Here is a 15,287-nt window from a genome sequence, read left to right as displayed (position 1 = left end):
GATTGTTTGATTAAATCTGTTGTTCACCACTAATAAGGGTGTAACCTTGAGAAATATCTCCAAAACGTACTGAAACACGGCATGGATCCCCTAATGGTAGGTTTTTATCATTCATTATCACTGTGTAACCTAGATTACAAAATTCTGTGCAATTTTTGGGACCACTGAGTGATCTCTTTAGGTATCGGTAAGGTCTTTGATACCCTCAGCTTGCCTGATTTGCTGGAAGTGCTACAGCGGCTCAGCATAAATGGTCAGTTTCCTTTGATGGGTAAGTTTGCATTACAGGTACCCAAAGGTGTGAGTATGTATGGGGGACTTGTATCATCCCCTGTGCAGATTGGAAGAGAAACGCTGCAGGTGTGTCCAATCTCCCCTCTAATATTTGCTCTGACTATAGAGCCTCTGGCATGAAATCTGAGGGTGCAGGCATGGGACTGTGTGCTCTCGAAGAGCAGAGAATGGCAGATGGTTTCCTTGTATGCCAATGATTCCCTGATATACATACAGGAGTTATTGACCTCTGAACAAAACTTCACCCCAGTGATGGCAATACTTTAAGACTTTTGCAAGGCCTTTAGCAGCATAGTTAATTTGGATTAATCCTGCCTGTTTCCGTTGAGTGCCAGGGGCTCTGGCGGGCAGTGGGCTCAACCAAATACTGTACTGCCTTTGGCCACTGATACATTAAAAAACCTAGAAGGGCACATCTATCACAATGAACAGGATCTGTTTTAGTGGCAAGCTGTTACTTCGATCAGGATCTCTCTTACCTTTTGGAGAGTTTTACCATTATCCACGTTGGGCCACCTAGCAATCTCTGAAATGCTAATACTTCCTAGAATATTACATTTCTTCTCAGCGCTCCCCCTCACTCGGAAACTGCACTTTTTACACAAGTTGCACTCTCTATTATCGATGGGAACTTGGACTAATGGGAGTCGCAGGGTGAGAATGATGGACCTTTATCTCTCTGAGGATGAGAGAGGGCCTTGTTGCACCTGACTACGAGCTATATTATGCAGCAGCACAATTGCCATGGCCAATGAAATGGATAGTAGGGTCTGTCGACCCAGAGACCCGTAATATGTGTGCAAACTTCGATGGCCTGCTGCTGCTACAGGGGCTCTTTGGAGCGGCCGAGAAGTAAACCATCACCGATCTGCTGGGGCATATTATCAAGAAACAGCGTTAACATTATCGCCGCTTTAGCAGCAGAAAACTGCCACTAAAGCGGCGATAATGGGCTTGATAATACGCCGTAGAGAATTCCCTTAGAAGCCCATGTTCACACCAGAACATGGCTTCTATGGGAATTCACAAGGGCGTAAAAGCTAAAGCGGCGATAATGTTAACGCTGTTTCTTGATAATATGCCCCTGCTGTTTTGAGTGGCTCTGTGGTTCTAGAAGAAATACGTCTAGGGTGCCCCCAGAAAGTCAGAGTACACTCCAAAGTTGCCCCTTTAGTTCATTCCAGTGGTTGCCTTACATGATACTCGCATCTGGACCAGAGGCGCAACTAGAGCCACATTTCAGGAGGGCTACTAAGCATTTGGGGGGGTGGGGCTGATTCTTCCAGCAATATGCAGAGTGGAGATGCAGGGGCTCTAAGAAGGGGTGAAAACACAACAAAGCCTCGTTAGCAAGTAAATGGTCTTTTAAAGACCTGTGAAGTACTCAGGTGCGGCCATGTGTGTGCCCGGGAAGCTGTTGCAGCCAGGCTGACAAACACGACAGGGGGGGCTGAAGCCCTTTGAGCCCAATGGGCGCAACGCCTGATCTGGACTGAGGCGAACGTCACAACATGGGGATACCTGTTCCACAAAGGAACTTTGCAACCCTTTGCTGCTCTACAAGTATCCACCAAGTTGTTGCCGACGTCTTTTTATACTGATGAGTAACCTGTTCTGTTAGAGCTGGGAGACGGGAAATTGGGAACCAGCCACCTCAAAACCACTACAAGTGCTTTTGATACACGGTATTGACAGGCACGCTGTCACAGTATGATGCACAACTCTGCTGAACAACACTGTACAGTCATTGGGATGCCTTAGGGAATGGTGGAGTGGGCGCTAGACCCGAGTTTACCGGACCAGCAATGTTTGAAATGCATAGCGATGGGCAAAGGAGGTTCCAGGAATGCCAGACTGAGGTATGTCCAGTGTAACAACCTCCACCACACCTATTTAACCCCTATAGAATTAACTTCATGTGCCCAGGAACGGAAACAGGGTGTATCAGCTGTAGAGAAGCTGCGGCTGATTCCCTGCACACGGGATGGCGCTGCACACTGATAGTGGGATTCCGAGTGAGAGATTACCGGAAATGCACCCACGCTGAGATCGACGTGATGTCTGGTCCTCGTGATGAGGGGGCACTACCAGGAAAAACTGGAAACTGGATCGGGGACACACCCACCCTGATCAGTATCAACCTGGTAATGGCAGATCAGACATGGAAATGCGCATAACACGATGGGGGGTCCCCAGATGGGGTCCTTAGCACGAGGGAGGATGGGACTATGCAGTAGCCCATGACATGGTGTGTGGCTCCATGCTTAAGTGTCACTGGTCTTCTCACACACTCAATCCCTCCTACACCGCAGTGCACTCGAAGTGATATGGTTAGTGTTACAGTTGGGCACTCCAGCGGTTATTATGCAGACATATATAATGCATGCTTTACTATTGGTACTTATATATTTATGCTGTAGACTTTAGATGAAACCTAACCGACCCGGATGTGCATGCACTTGTCACAGAGTGATCCTACCGCATTGTTTGTTGATGTTACACAAACTTCAATAAAGAGATATGCAAAACCAAAGTCCATGTTAAGAAAAAAAAAACATTTTAATAAATATCTTTCAATGCAGTGATATATTTGTATGTACTAAGGGCAAACACTTCTGCGTGTTATAGAAAAAAACACTTTTTTGAACTTTGAAAAGTCAATCATATGTTCATGTTTTTTTCACGATTAACAAACAACACTTTTTTAGGCTCAGCCCCTGCGTCGGGCTCTGAGAGTCATGCCGACCTATGGCTCGGCTCTGCCTTTTAATTTACAGCCGCGCCCACATCTACCTGAGAGATCTTTATTCCACCTCCTTGGGTGGATAGGGGCCGGGTGTGTTTAAAGACGCCAGCGCAGCTGCTTTCTTTACAAAGGCAAGGAATTCAGCCCCTCTCACCCAGTACCGAAGAGCTGCTCCCGAGGACATGGCTGCCTACAAAATACAAGTGGTGACAGGCACGGCCCTCCATGCCAGGACCCTGGACTCCATCTCTATCACCCTGGTGGGGTCCCGCGGCCAGGGTGAAAAGCGCCTTCTCAATCACTTTGGCCATGATTTCCTTCCAGGAGCTGTAAGTAGACCGACGGGTTTGGGCGCGTGCGCAGGGAAGGATGGAGACAGTACAGTGTGCAATTTATAAAATATTGTTTATTGTAATCCTCATTAATTAGGGGGAGTAATGTGCTGCTTCGAAGCGCTAGGAACCAAAGCTGGAAATGGGTGCTATTACAACGGACCCACTCCAGTTTTTCTTAAATGTAAGGGTCTTTGTCATAGTGCACCGTGCCAATCACACAAAGGGGTATATTTACAAGCCCCTATCGCTACCATAACGTGACTGGGGCTTCACCTTATTTACAAGGCCTTAACGTGGCTTAACGCTGCCTTGTAAATAAGGCACCCTTTCACACTATACTTAGCGTGAAAGGGGAGGGCAATGGGTGTCGTGGTGGGCGCTCCACCACAATCGCCATTCATTTTTATGCTACCCCCTATTTACAAGGGTGGCGTAAATAGGAGACAGCGCCAAATTATGAGTAGAAATGCTTTCTTACTCCTCATTTTTTTCTGTTTCTATGTGTGCTGCATTGTGCAGCACACATAGAAGCAAAAACATGTCATTGAGTGTTTATGTGCAGGAAGGTGTCCCTTCCCGCACATGATATGCGAAAAAATCCTAGGACGTCTAGGTATATAGGTGTACAGATAAGACAGGCCAGTTATCAAGAAGGAACAGTAGGGGAGGATGAAAGAAGTTGTATAAAAAGTATATTTTTATTTTGTATATTTAAAAATCATATTAGAAATGACTGGGGGTCAAACCAATATGACGGGTATTAAAATAGCTTTGTCAAAATTCCATACAATAATCATAACGAGTTAACTATGCTTGTTTTATTATTGATGTGATTATCTGTATGCTTTTGTTAATATATTTCTCTATTTTTTGTACTATGAATTTTATGTTAACTCGTTATGATTATTGTATGGAATTTTGACAAAGCTATTTTAATACCCGTCATATTGGTTTGACCCCCAGTCATTTCTAATATGATTTTTAAATATACAAAATAAAAATATACTTTTTATACAACTTCGTTCATCCTCCCCTACTGTTCCTTCTTGATAACTGGCCTGTCTTATCTGTACACCTATATACCTAGACGTCCTAGGATTTTTTCGCATATGTTGTTACCCTGCCCTAGGAGTCTATAGATTGTTACTACCCAGGGGGTCCTTGCTATTTACAGTTCCTTCCCGCACATGAACAATACAAAAAATGACATTTTACAACTTCAATATGTGCTGCATTAAGCAGCACACATAAAAGTTACAAAACTCAATTTAAAGATTATTTATGTACAGGAAGAAACACCTTCCTGCACATAAACAATCTTCCTCTCAACTCAGACACCCTTGGACTATGGTGCAAGGGTGCCTGCGTTGGTGCGAGGCTGCTAAATTTAGCGCCAGAGCATGGGGAAACTCAGGGCTGCACCGTATTGTTGTAAATATGGTGCCGCCTTGCTTTTGTGAAGTGGTGGAGTGCGGCGTTAAGCCAAGGAGGCTAACGCCATGCTCCGCCACTTAATTGCAAATATGCCTGAAGTGCCTGCGATTAGGTGATATCCTCAGAGTCATCCTAAGGGTACTGAGGGCCTTGAGCAAGTAAAGCTCTGGGGCACAATGTTCAGAACAGTTTTAAATGTAATACTCCATTTCAACATGTTCAAGTCTTATTGTGGGGTACATTGGAGAGATGAGGAAGAACGAGCAGGACGGCGGATGGAATGTAGAGGTAGGCACGTTAGTGAGATGAGGTTGTGAGAGACAGGTAGGAAAGAGGTGCATTAAGACACATGAGGTAAACACAAAGAAATAGGGGTAGGTGCTTGGAGATGTAGAGAGAGTCAAAGAATGCTGAGGTCAAGTGTGGAGAAAAACCTGACACAGATAACTGAGGCAAAACAAGTGGGGTTGAAGTAAGAATTTCAGTCTGTGTGGGGGAGGGGGTAGCTATTGAGATGACAAAAGCGTGGATTTAGTGATTGGTAAAGTAGAGAGAGATGAGATACAACATAGACCTTGGGGGTGGGAGGGTGCAAACAGGTCAACCAATGTTGGAGCGGCTAATACTCCAATCAATGGAGCGTTTGCACCAGTCACCTATTATACCCAATATCAGACTTAGGGCCTGATTACGATCTTAGCGGACAGCGCTACTCCGTCACAAATGTAACGGATACCGTCCGCCGTATTACAATATCATTAAATCCTATGGAACTTGTAATATGGCGGGCGGGATATTCGTCAAGATTATGATAGAGTATCCCCTCTGCCAAGATTGTAATCAGGCCCTTATTCTCATGTCCATCCAAGCCTGGATCTGTTAAAAGTAGCATAAGGTTTCACAAGCATTTGCTCCCAAACTATAACTAGGCAAGACACAGCCATGCCTGAGCAAGGGGAGTGCTGGTGCCCAGTCTCGACATAGATACCATCCAGGAAAAAAATGCACAAGGAAGCGTTGAAGCATTTTCTTCATCGTTCTTACAATGCACCCTGAGAAACTGATCATATAGGTGTTTGCTTTAGGCACCAAAAGCATGTCTCTAGTTAGACATATTTCTATGTTCAGACTTCATATACCTGAGATACACCTCAGTGTGCTCATAGGTTATCTGTAAGACAGGCTTTTTCTGGTGAAATCTGTCAGAAGAAAATTATATTGAAGAACAACAGGGACTTCATCACCCACAACACACTGTATTTAACAAAACCTGGGATCAGGAAAGTGTACAGGCTTTGGAGGGCGAAGGCATTGGTCCTTGATCAAACCTGCTGATAGAATATATCATTATTTTGTTTAATTAGTGCCTAATATGAATGGGTTCAAAGCATTAAATAAAAACTAAAGAACATTTCTGTGGTTTGAGCTTCTCGAGGGTTAAGAAAGTGCTTTGCAGATGATAAAACAACACAATATCACTGCCTCTCTATTACATTCTGATGGGATCTAGCAACCTTTATCTTTTGAAATTAATGTGGTGAAGCAGCCCTGCTGTGCATTAGTAAAAGTGGTTATCTGATAACTGAGCCTTCCATCAGTCTTGATCTGTCCTCAGCCACTTTAAGTAGGCCTTTCCCACATTGATTTTACCTACTGAATTTTTCAGCCAGTAAAATTGAATTTGTTGATCTCAACACTGAGAAATTTGCATGTAAGCACACCAAACTTCTTATTATTCGCAATGGAATTCCACTCCGCACATTTCCGACCTGTGGCTCATATCTTTTATGTGCACCTTACAAGTGAGATGAAAAGGTAGGGAGAGCACAGCACCATAAGGCACTAGAAGTAATGAAAAAACCCAAAGCTGCCTTTTTCGGTGACCTCGGTGAGCAAATTCTAATGGGATCCATCTTCCCAATCTTTTACACTTGGCATACATTCTGTTAAAAAAAGAAAAAACCTATTCTAAAATGGATGATGCTGGCCTTCATCTTCCTCTGTCTGTAAAGCAAGGGAGGCGTTCTCTTCTGGTGAGCCAAGGGAGAGACAGCAAAAGAAGACATATGCCTTTCTTGCCAGGGTGCCTGCTACTTGAAAGAACTTTAAATGAGGGCAACTGGTTAATCAGGAAAAGCTGTTTCAGAACCAGTATATGGCTGTAAGGGATGGTTTTGGCTGACGAGACCTGGTTGTTAGTACCTTAATGCCGAACACCACACATATATGTCACGATATCTGGTGTTCATTGCAAAATATTGAGTGTAGCAACACACTGAAAAAGAAAATGTATGATCTTTGAATTTCACCTTTACGACTTAAGCCCTGATGAAGCTTGGGATTTAAGAGTGAAACGCGTTGGCTGTTTTGCTGTGTTTTATGCCATTCATCAGAAGAACAATAAAGAGTAAATCTAAAGATTTCGGGATTTCCTGTGTTTTTGGACTCTAGAGACTTTCATTCTTTGTTGCCTCTCCATATTGTAATCCTTTAGAAGTGTGGGGTTGGGACAGTGAATCCAGGGAGATGGGCAACATACCAATGTGACATGAGGGGAACTAATTGGTAGCTGCAGTGAAACAGCAAAATAGTAGGGTACTCCTTTGACCCCACTTCAGTGGCGACAGCATTTGCATTTTGCCTTGCGTGAGGATACGAACTAGAACAGATCATCAAAAGTAAAATGATTGTGTAACCGAGTATATTGGGATTAAGATTGGATGAAAATAAGAAAAAAAGAAAAGAATGACAAATGTTTTCTCATATGGGAAAAAAAAAAGGAAGCAAATGCACTTTGAAAAATGAGGCTGTCGCCACTGAAGTGGGGTCAAAGGAGTACCCTACTATTTTGCTGTTTATGTTTTACACGTGCAGTGTGGGCTGGGCACGTAAAAAAGTGAGCACGCCACTCAAGGAATCGATTTGGTTTAAAATAACAAGTTAATTATGGTTTAAATAAAAACGGTGTGCAACCCTTCTCTTATGTGGAGCTGCAGTGAAACACCTTAGGCTGTCCATTAGTTCCTTTTTTTAATTTATATTTTTATTTCAAGTATTTTATTAGTTTTATACAAATACAATAGCATTCTGTCACGGGGTTGGCCAAACGGTAGTATGTATGCAATGATTACAGATACTTCAAGGAAAGGTATCTGTTTTAGCTAATCCCCTCTTACATTGACTTGCTGAGAAGATTAGGCAAAGGCTGATAGAAAGAGAGAAAACAGGAAAGAAAGAGGAGAAAGCGAGATATGAGAGAGGTTCTTTGGCACTGAGACTAATAGGAGTTTTAGGCACGTGACCAATCTGACACCCCACCAGTTGGCCTATGATGGGAGTGGTGCAAGCCCCCGATGTCCCTTCGGCCCGTGGTGGTAACCTCCGCTTCGCTCCCCACCCCGCCTGCGGTGAGGGGAGGAGGGAGCCGGACTGGCTTGAAGGGGGTTCATAAGAGTCTAGGTATGTGTCGAGTGACCTCCAAATCCCTCTGGTTGCTTGTCTCTAGGGCTAATTCTGCAACGCAATGATATCCGCGCCTCTGAGGTACGTCACCCAGTTGAGCCAGCCCATTAGTAGTAAGACTAATCAATGGAGTCATTAGAGGTTTCCTGGTGCTAAAGAGTGATTCTGCTTGGGAGGTAATGTACATGTGTTATCAGCTGGCTATTCTGTAGTACATCCTTCTAATGAAAGCATAAATATAAAGGTCTACATTAGGTACAGTGTGATTGCATATTACTAAAAATACATATTTTTTTAAAAAGCTTGTTTGATCTTAAACACGGAGGGCCTCATTTATGAGACAATGGCGTAGCACGGTGCCACCAGCAATTTTGCTGCACCAAGCTATGTCATTGTCTAAGTGCAGGAATGCGCCTTATTTACAAAAATATGGCACATTCCTGTAGTCACCCCTGCAGCGGTGCAAAAATAATAGCCGTGTGCCAACTCAGATACCCTTGCACCTTGTGCAAAGGTGCCTGCATTGCAGAGAGGATTGTTTTTATGCAGGAAGGGACACCTTCCTGCACAACAACAATCATTAATGTTGTTTTATTCCTTCTATGTGTGCTGCAGAATGTAGTAAATATAGAAAGAGCAAAAAATTAGGAGAAATAAAATTAGTTCTCCTGGTTGTACCACCCTTACGCCTCCCCTGGGGAGCCATATGTTTTCTTCGTTGCCTCAGACTCACGATTACTTGTAAATCTGGGGCAGTGTCAAAAAGCCATTGGTGTTGTTGCTCTGAATGCTCCCGGCAACACCCATTGCATGCCCCTTTAATGCAGAAAACAGCATCAAAGGGGAGATATTTACAAGGATGCATTAAGCCACGCATGGAACAGGACACAGCACCACCGGAGCATCGCAAAAAGTGATGCTCTGGTGGCGCAGGACCATTATAAATAAGCCCCTAATAGTCTTATCTAGAGCTTGGTGCACAGGCTACTTTGTCACAAATGTCCGTCCGTCATATTACAGGTGCATTATAGTGATATGGCAGATGGGATATCAGTCTTTCGTTTGACAGGGTATCCCACCCACTAAAGTCTAAATAATGGCCCTAAATCTCTGCAGATTTTGCTGCAGCCTATTTTGTACTGTGTTCTAAAATTTTAAAACAATGATGCATATTCAGTGCGTTCAGTCGCAGGGTGGGAACTCATACATGTCACTGTTCCCCAGTATACCAAGCAGGATTTCGTTCTGTAAATATCGGGCATCACAAACTGATGTCTGCAGTCACCACATTAATCAACTGAACTTTCATAACATAAAATAATACATTTCCCGCAAGGTACTTTAAGTTGCATTTATTTTTCATTTATGGTGTGCGCATTTTATCTTATAATCTTATATGCATTTACCTAAAGGTGTTAGACCATTAGAGTAATGTTCTTTTTAGCCATGTCCCAAACTCTGTCACCTTCTCACTCTAGCACTTAGGATGAGAGCTCCTAGTCGAATTTGTTATGCACTTCAACCTTTGGATGAGGTGCTGAAATACTTTGTAAGAGGCTGTCATTGAGGTCCCATCTGTAGCACAGCCTAGCACAGCCCTCAAGAACACATTCACCCGTAGGTGTCCTGGCGCTGAATAACAGATGTTCATTGTTTCCCAACTCAATGGTACTCACTTTATCGACCTCAGATGGATGAAAGGCTGAGTGTACCCACCCGTATTTGAACCTGTGACCATGAGGTCGAACACAGGCCCCTGTAGTGGAACCATTTGTCCACTGAGCCACCAGACCCGGCATTTTTATTCTATTGCTGTTGTTTCTTTACTTGTATTGCCTTTTCTGTATTTCTTTGCACTGCCTTTTGTTTTTACTGTTCACTTCTGCACTTTACTCTCACTCCGGTTCCCTCCTTACGCCCTTGCCGCTGCTTGCTCCCAGCAGCCCTGCCCCTTCCAAATGCCTTTTTCCTGCCACCCACCTCCCAGCTGACCAGCCATCCCGCCTCCCCAACTCTACTTAATGGCAGCCACTGTGGAGCTGTGCTGACGGTGCGCCAAAGGCAAGCCCATCTGTGCCCGTTCGAGCATGAACCTCAACAGACCATTTTTGCTACGGCCCCCACTGCTACAATGCCAGCACCCTCTATGCACTCAATACCCAGACCTTCTACCGCCTGCCACCTTGCATCACCAAAGAACACCCAAGGCCGTTGACCTGCCGCAACTGTGTCTTTTCATGCCTCCGCACATCGGGTCCACCGACCACACAACCCTCAAGAGCCGGACCCGAACACCTCACCTGCATCCTACTGAGCACCTGCTCATTGAAAATAAATGCTGTGGAGATCTAGGTCCTTCTCAACTCCATTTCCCCAGATGCTACTTTCTTCATGGAAACCTGCATGAACCCCACCTCATGCCCAGACATCTAAAACGCCATCCTGGCGGCTACAAAATCATCCACTCATCCACAAGGACCGCGTCAACCGGCCAGGAGGAGGCATCGCTATCATACACAAAAACACCCTCCGCCTCACAACCAGCTTCAACACCACCCACCCGACATGGAACAAATCCACTTCCAGATCCAGACCAACCTGAAAGCTACCCTCTGTAGCACCCTCATCTACAGACCTCCCAGACCCACCCCCCTTCAGTGAAACCATAGCCAACTTCATCGCTCACCACGCTTTCGCCTCAATGGACTACATCCTCCTCGGTGTCCTCAATTTTCACCTGGACAATCTCGATGACCACAACACATCATCCCTACTAGAGAACCACATCACTATTGGACTCAAACAACTGGTCACCTCTCCAAACCCACTTAGCAGGATAAACTCTAGACTCCTTTTTCTACGCAAGCAACAACATCTTTGTCAGCCACACCTCGGAGTCACATTGGACCGACCACCACTGCATCCATTTCTTCTTCAGCAAACCCTTCGTATGCCACCACGCCCATCGCTATCCTCCCAGAAGCTGGAACAAGGTCACCAAAGACCAGCTCACCACCTCCCTTAGCAAAACCCCATCACTGACATCCACAGGTGCCAAAGCTTCAGCATGCAACCTCCACCGTTTAATCTCCAACTGCGCCAACACACTGGATCCCCTCGGGAAACCCTCAGGCAAGCAGCCCTCCAAGAAAACTAGCAGTGTTTTGATTTTAGCACTTTCTTGCACTCGTCTATCACTGCCTTTAGTGCTTGTTGTACTGCATGAATGACAGCTCTGTTTCACATACAGTACCTCATGTCCTGACATTATTAGCAACTATCTGGTTGATGACGAACAAACCTTCCTTAAGGCCTTCACTTTCTTCACAGGCATTCCACTAGCTGGAGTGGAGCTTTGACTCCACATACGCCAACTGCCTATTTCCACTTTGACTGAGGGACATGTGGCACCCAAGAGCAGGTTACAGGACCACAGCAAACTCTCCAGGAGATCACTCTCGGCTCTTAAGGTCATGGGATTTATGTATTCCCTTATCTCACACCTAAGACATGATGGAGTAGAGGACTCCCCCAGACAGATTTGTTTATTGCTGCATTCCTGTGAGCTGGGTAGGACACACTGGAGGAAGGGAGAGAGAGACTCACCCTAAACACTTTCAAAATGCGTGCTCTTGGATTCAAGTGATAGATCACAAGGAAGGGACTGAGCACATCTTGGGAGTGAGATGAGGCTGATAAGGGAATCACAACCGACTTCCCACTTCAGCTCTTTAAAGTTTTGATGCACATATCACTGTGGCGGACATCCAGGTGTGAACTCACTTTACTCTCATGGGATGTGTTGTGGGAGTATCAGCTTCATATTCTCTCCTGCTGTACCAGGCAGCTTTTCAAGAGGAAGAAAAGAGGGCAGTCAGTTCCACAGACAATTCAAAAGGAAAGACCTGGTCATTGTGCTTAATCCCCCTCAATAGGGAGGTCCTGTGAAGGACCCAAAATAAGCACAAGAAAAATCCCACACCTATTTAGAACAATAGAGTACCATTTAAGAAATTTGTCATAAAAAAACAATCCAATCAGTAGAACCAGGGAGATGCAATTTTAAAGATTTCAGGTAAGTAAAGCACCTAAAAGTACAAAGCGCCACTCGCGGATGTCTTGGCATGTGAGACCTGGTGAAAGTCACAAGCTCAGGTCAACTGTGATATCGCTTGGGCCGGACACAGGCACCAGGTTAGTCCCACTGAAAGAGTTAATTTCAAAAGTGAAGCCTAAAGAGTTATGTTAATGGTGGAAGGGCCTGTGAGGGGCAGGGACTGTCACAGGTGGTCATCAATGCAGCGTGAAGAGTAGCCCAGGTGTCTTTAGCACTTATGTCTGTAGCACAGAGATCCTGCTAGGCACTGCAGACATTCGTTTCTGGAGCATTGCATTGGTGGTCACCATGGGCTGTTGATGATGTAGTGTGAAGTGCAGATCTTGCATTGCAGGGTGTCACAGGTGGTTGTTGTGGCACGAAGTTGGTTCATTGGAACTTCACATTGGTGGGCGGCACAGGCAGAAAGATCTTGGCACAAACAGGTGCATTCACAGTCATAAAGAGCCCAAAACCTTAGCATCTCTCCTTTTCTCTGGCATAGAGCTCACCTGATTGCACACCTAGGGTGAATAACCGGAGGGACACCTCTTGGGGATCACAAACTCTCTACAGCACAAGCTATCAGGGCTTAGGCAGGTCCAGACAGCAGGCCAGCTGAGCAATTACAAATGGGCCTACGAAGTTACGATACAATCAGATGACCCTTTAATTCACTTCAGCCAAGGAATATTCCTGGGTGTAGTTCGCAGAGTTTTGCTATGCGGAATTCAGCAAAGTTACAAAAAACTCTGTGAAGTTCCGCGAGTGCAGTGCGAACTGCAGTTTGTGCTGGTATTCCTGCTGCTCGGGTAGAAATTCTAACCGAGAGGCAGCTCACCAACTTTCCGCTCGTGATCGAAACTTACCATTCGCGATCGCGAGCGGGGAAAAACTCTGCTGCACATCACGAAGCGGAGTTTCCTGCACTCCGCGAGCTCCGCAGTGTGCTAAGTGCAGAAAACTCTGCAAACTCTGCGAACGGAGCAAATTTCACCACCCAGGCCTAACAAGGATTAAGGGGACATGTCCAGTCTTCCTTCTCAGATAGGAAGCAGCTGAGTAGCAGGGCAGAAGGGTAGCAATTCATCTGACAGCTGAGCAGCACAGCAATCCTTCTGCAGTAGCCACAGGTCCAGAGGTGTTTTGAAGAGTGGGTTTGTGGGTCCTATTGAAATACCTGGTGTCATCTTCGAAGTAGGAGACGTTTCTAAATATTTCCTTTGGAAGTCCTTGAAGTGTCCTGACTCCACAGCCATGGCCACAAGTTTGCTACATGAACAATGCAGTGGTGACACGTCCTTTGTGTGAATGCCGGGCACAGCCTATTCAGTTGCCAATGGGGCTGTGCCCAACTCTGCTCCCCCATCATGCCAGTTAATTGGCCCAGCCAATATCTCCTAATCGCTTTATTATGCGGCTCCTTGGGAGGAAAAAACAAAGTCCAGCTTCAGCTACACCTAGTCATGTGACCAAGGAACAGGCTACAGTCACTATATAGGGCAGCAAAATACCAACTTTCTAATAGTGGCCTTTGAAAATTGTACCTTAAAATCCGACTTTACCACTAAAGCGGATTTTTAATCACAATTTCTCAGGCACCAGAAATGCGTACAAGTTCCAAATCAATTGTTACCACTTATTAAATGCAATAAGGAAACCCAGTGTTCTACTATAGAGATGTAGGCCTCACGGTAGTGAAAAACTAATTTAGGAATTTCTCACTACCAGGACATGTAAAACTTGAAAGTACATATCCAACATTTTAAATACACTGCACCCTGCCCTCTGGGTTGTGGAGGCCCTACCTTAGAGGTGAGTTATATGTGTATTAGAAAGGGGGTTTGGCTTGTCAGGTCGAAATTACAGTTATAAACTGCACACACAGGCTGCAATAGCAGTCCTGAGACATGTTTAAAAGCTACTTAAGTGTGTGGCACAATCAGTGCTGCAGACCCACTAGTAACATTTAATTTACAGCTTCTAGCTTCTGGGTATATGTAATAAGTCTCTAGTACAGTTGTACAAGTAAATTAAATGTGCCAATTGGGTGTAGCAGAATGTCACCATGTTTAGAAGAGAGAGCACAACCAAATTAGCACTGGTTAGCAGTGGTAAAGTGCACAGAGTCCTGAAAGGCAACAACAATGGAGTCAGTAAACAGTAGGGTAAAGGGAAAAGGTTGTGGATTACTGGCAGAAAGGGCCAAATCCAATAGAAGTTGGATGACATTTCTGATCATCTTTATCTTTCTTTAGAAATTAATTATCCCACATTTACTTTTTGGGAAGACTTGTCAACAGAATAAATTATTAAAATAATTGAGCTCAATCAATTCACCAGCTTTTTTGATTTATGTAACAAACCATAAAAGCATACTCATCATAAAATACAATAAAATACCATCAAATTAAAAACCTAAAAAGCTAAAGTACATATGATAAAACACACATGCCCGTAAGCCGAATAAAGCGAAGCAGGAGGCCGTGAATATGGAGTACAGGGCATGAATCAAACGAGAATATCAAAGAATGCCTAAGCTGTAATGAGTGTTTAAGAAAGGTGCCAACTCCAAGACATGATGAAATTATTGAGTTGAAAAAATCCAGAACGCCAGGTCCTGATGATACCACGCTGGACTACAATCCTGTCCCAGTTCTTGGGCAATATATCTGAAAAAACCAAATTCATGGAAGTGGAATCTCATCATTCCGCTTTACAAAAAGGGGAGCAGGAGTGATCTTAAGACTTACCTTCATATTGCCATTTTTAGATGTAATCAGAAAAGTTTTTACCAAGAAGTTGTAAACACTTGCAATTTCCTTGGGATGACTATATCCAATAATTTAACCTGGAGGAATCAGGTGGCAAATTATTAAAGCCACCTATGTTTTAATAGAACTTCCCCTTCCCTAATGTA

General features: G+C 44.5%; 1 protein-coding gene across 2 annotated transcripts in view; it reads left to right on the top strand.

Annotated features, from left to right (window-relative positions):
• The first annotated feature begins 3,181 nt into the window (after positions 1–3,181).
• LOC144798489 (hydroperoxide isomerase ALOXE3-like) overlaps positions 3,182–15,287 on the top strand; it is a 228,390-nt gene continuing 216,284 nt past the window's right edge. For both annotated transcript variants that reach the window (XM_078669390.1, XM_078669391.1), the window contains exon 1: positions 3,182–3,369. In XM_078669390.1, the coding sequence (XP_078525516.1) occupies positions 3,223–3,369 (147 nt within the window). In that variant the 5' untranslated portion in view covers positions 3,182–3,222. The remainder of the gene's footprint in view (positions 3,370–15,287) is intronic.

The sequence above is a fragment of the Lissotriton helveticus genome, chromosome 12 (genome assembly GCF_964261635.1).
Source record: "Lissotriton helveticus chromosome 12, aLisHel1.1, whole genome shotgun sequence".
Lineage (NCBI taxonomy): Eukaryota > Metazoa > Chordata > Amphibia > Caudata > Salamandridae > Lissotriton > Lissotriton helveticus.
This window is presented reverse-complemented; position numbering and strand designations above follow the sequence as displayed.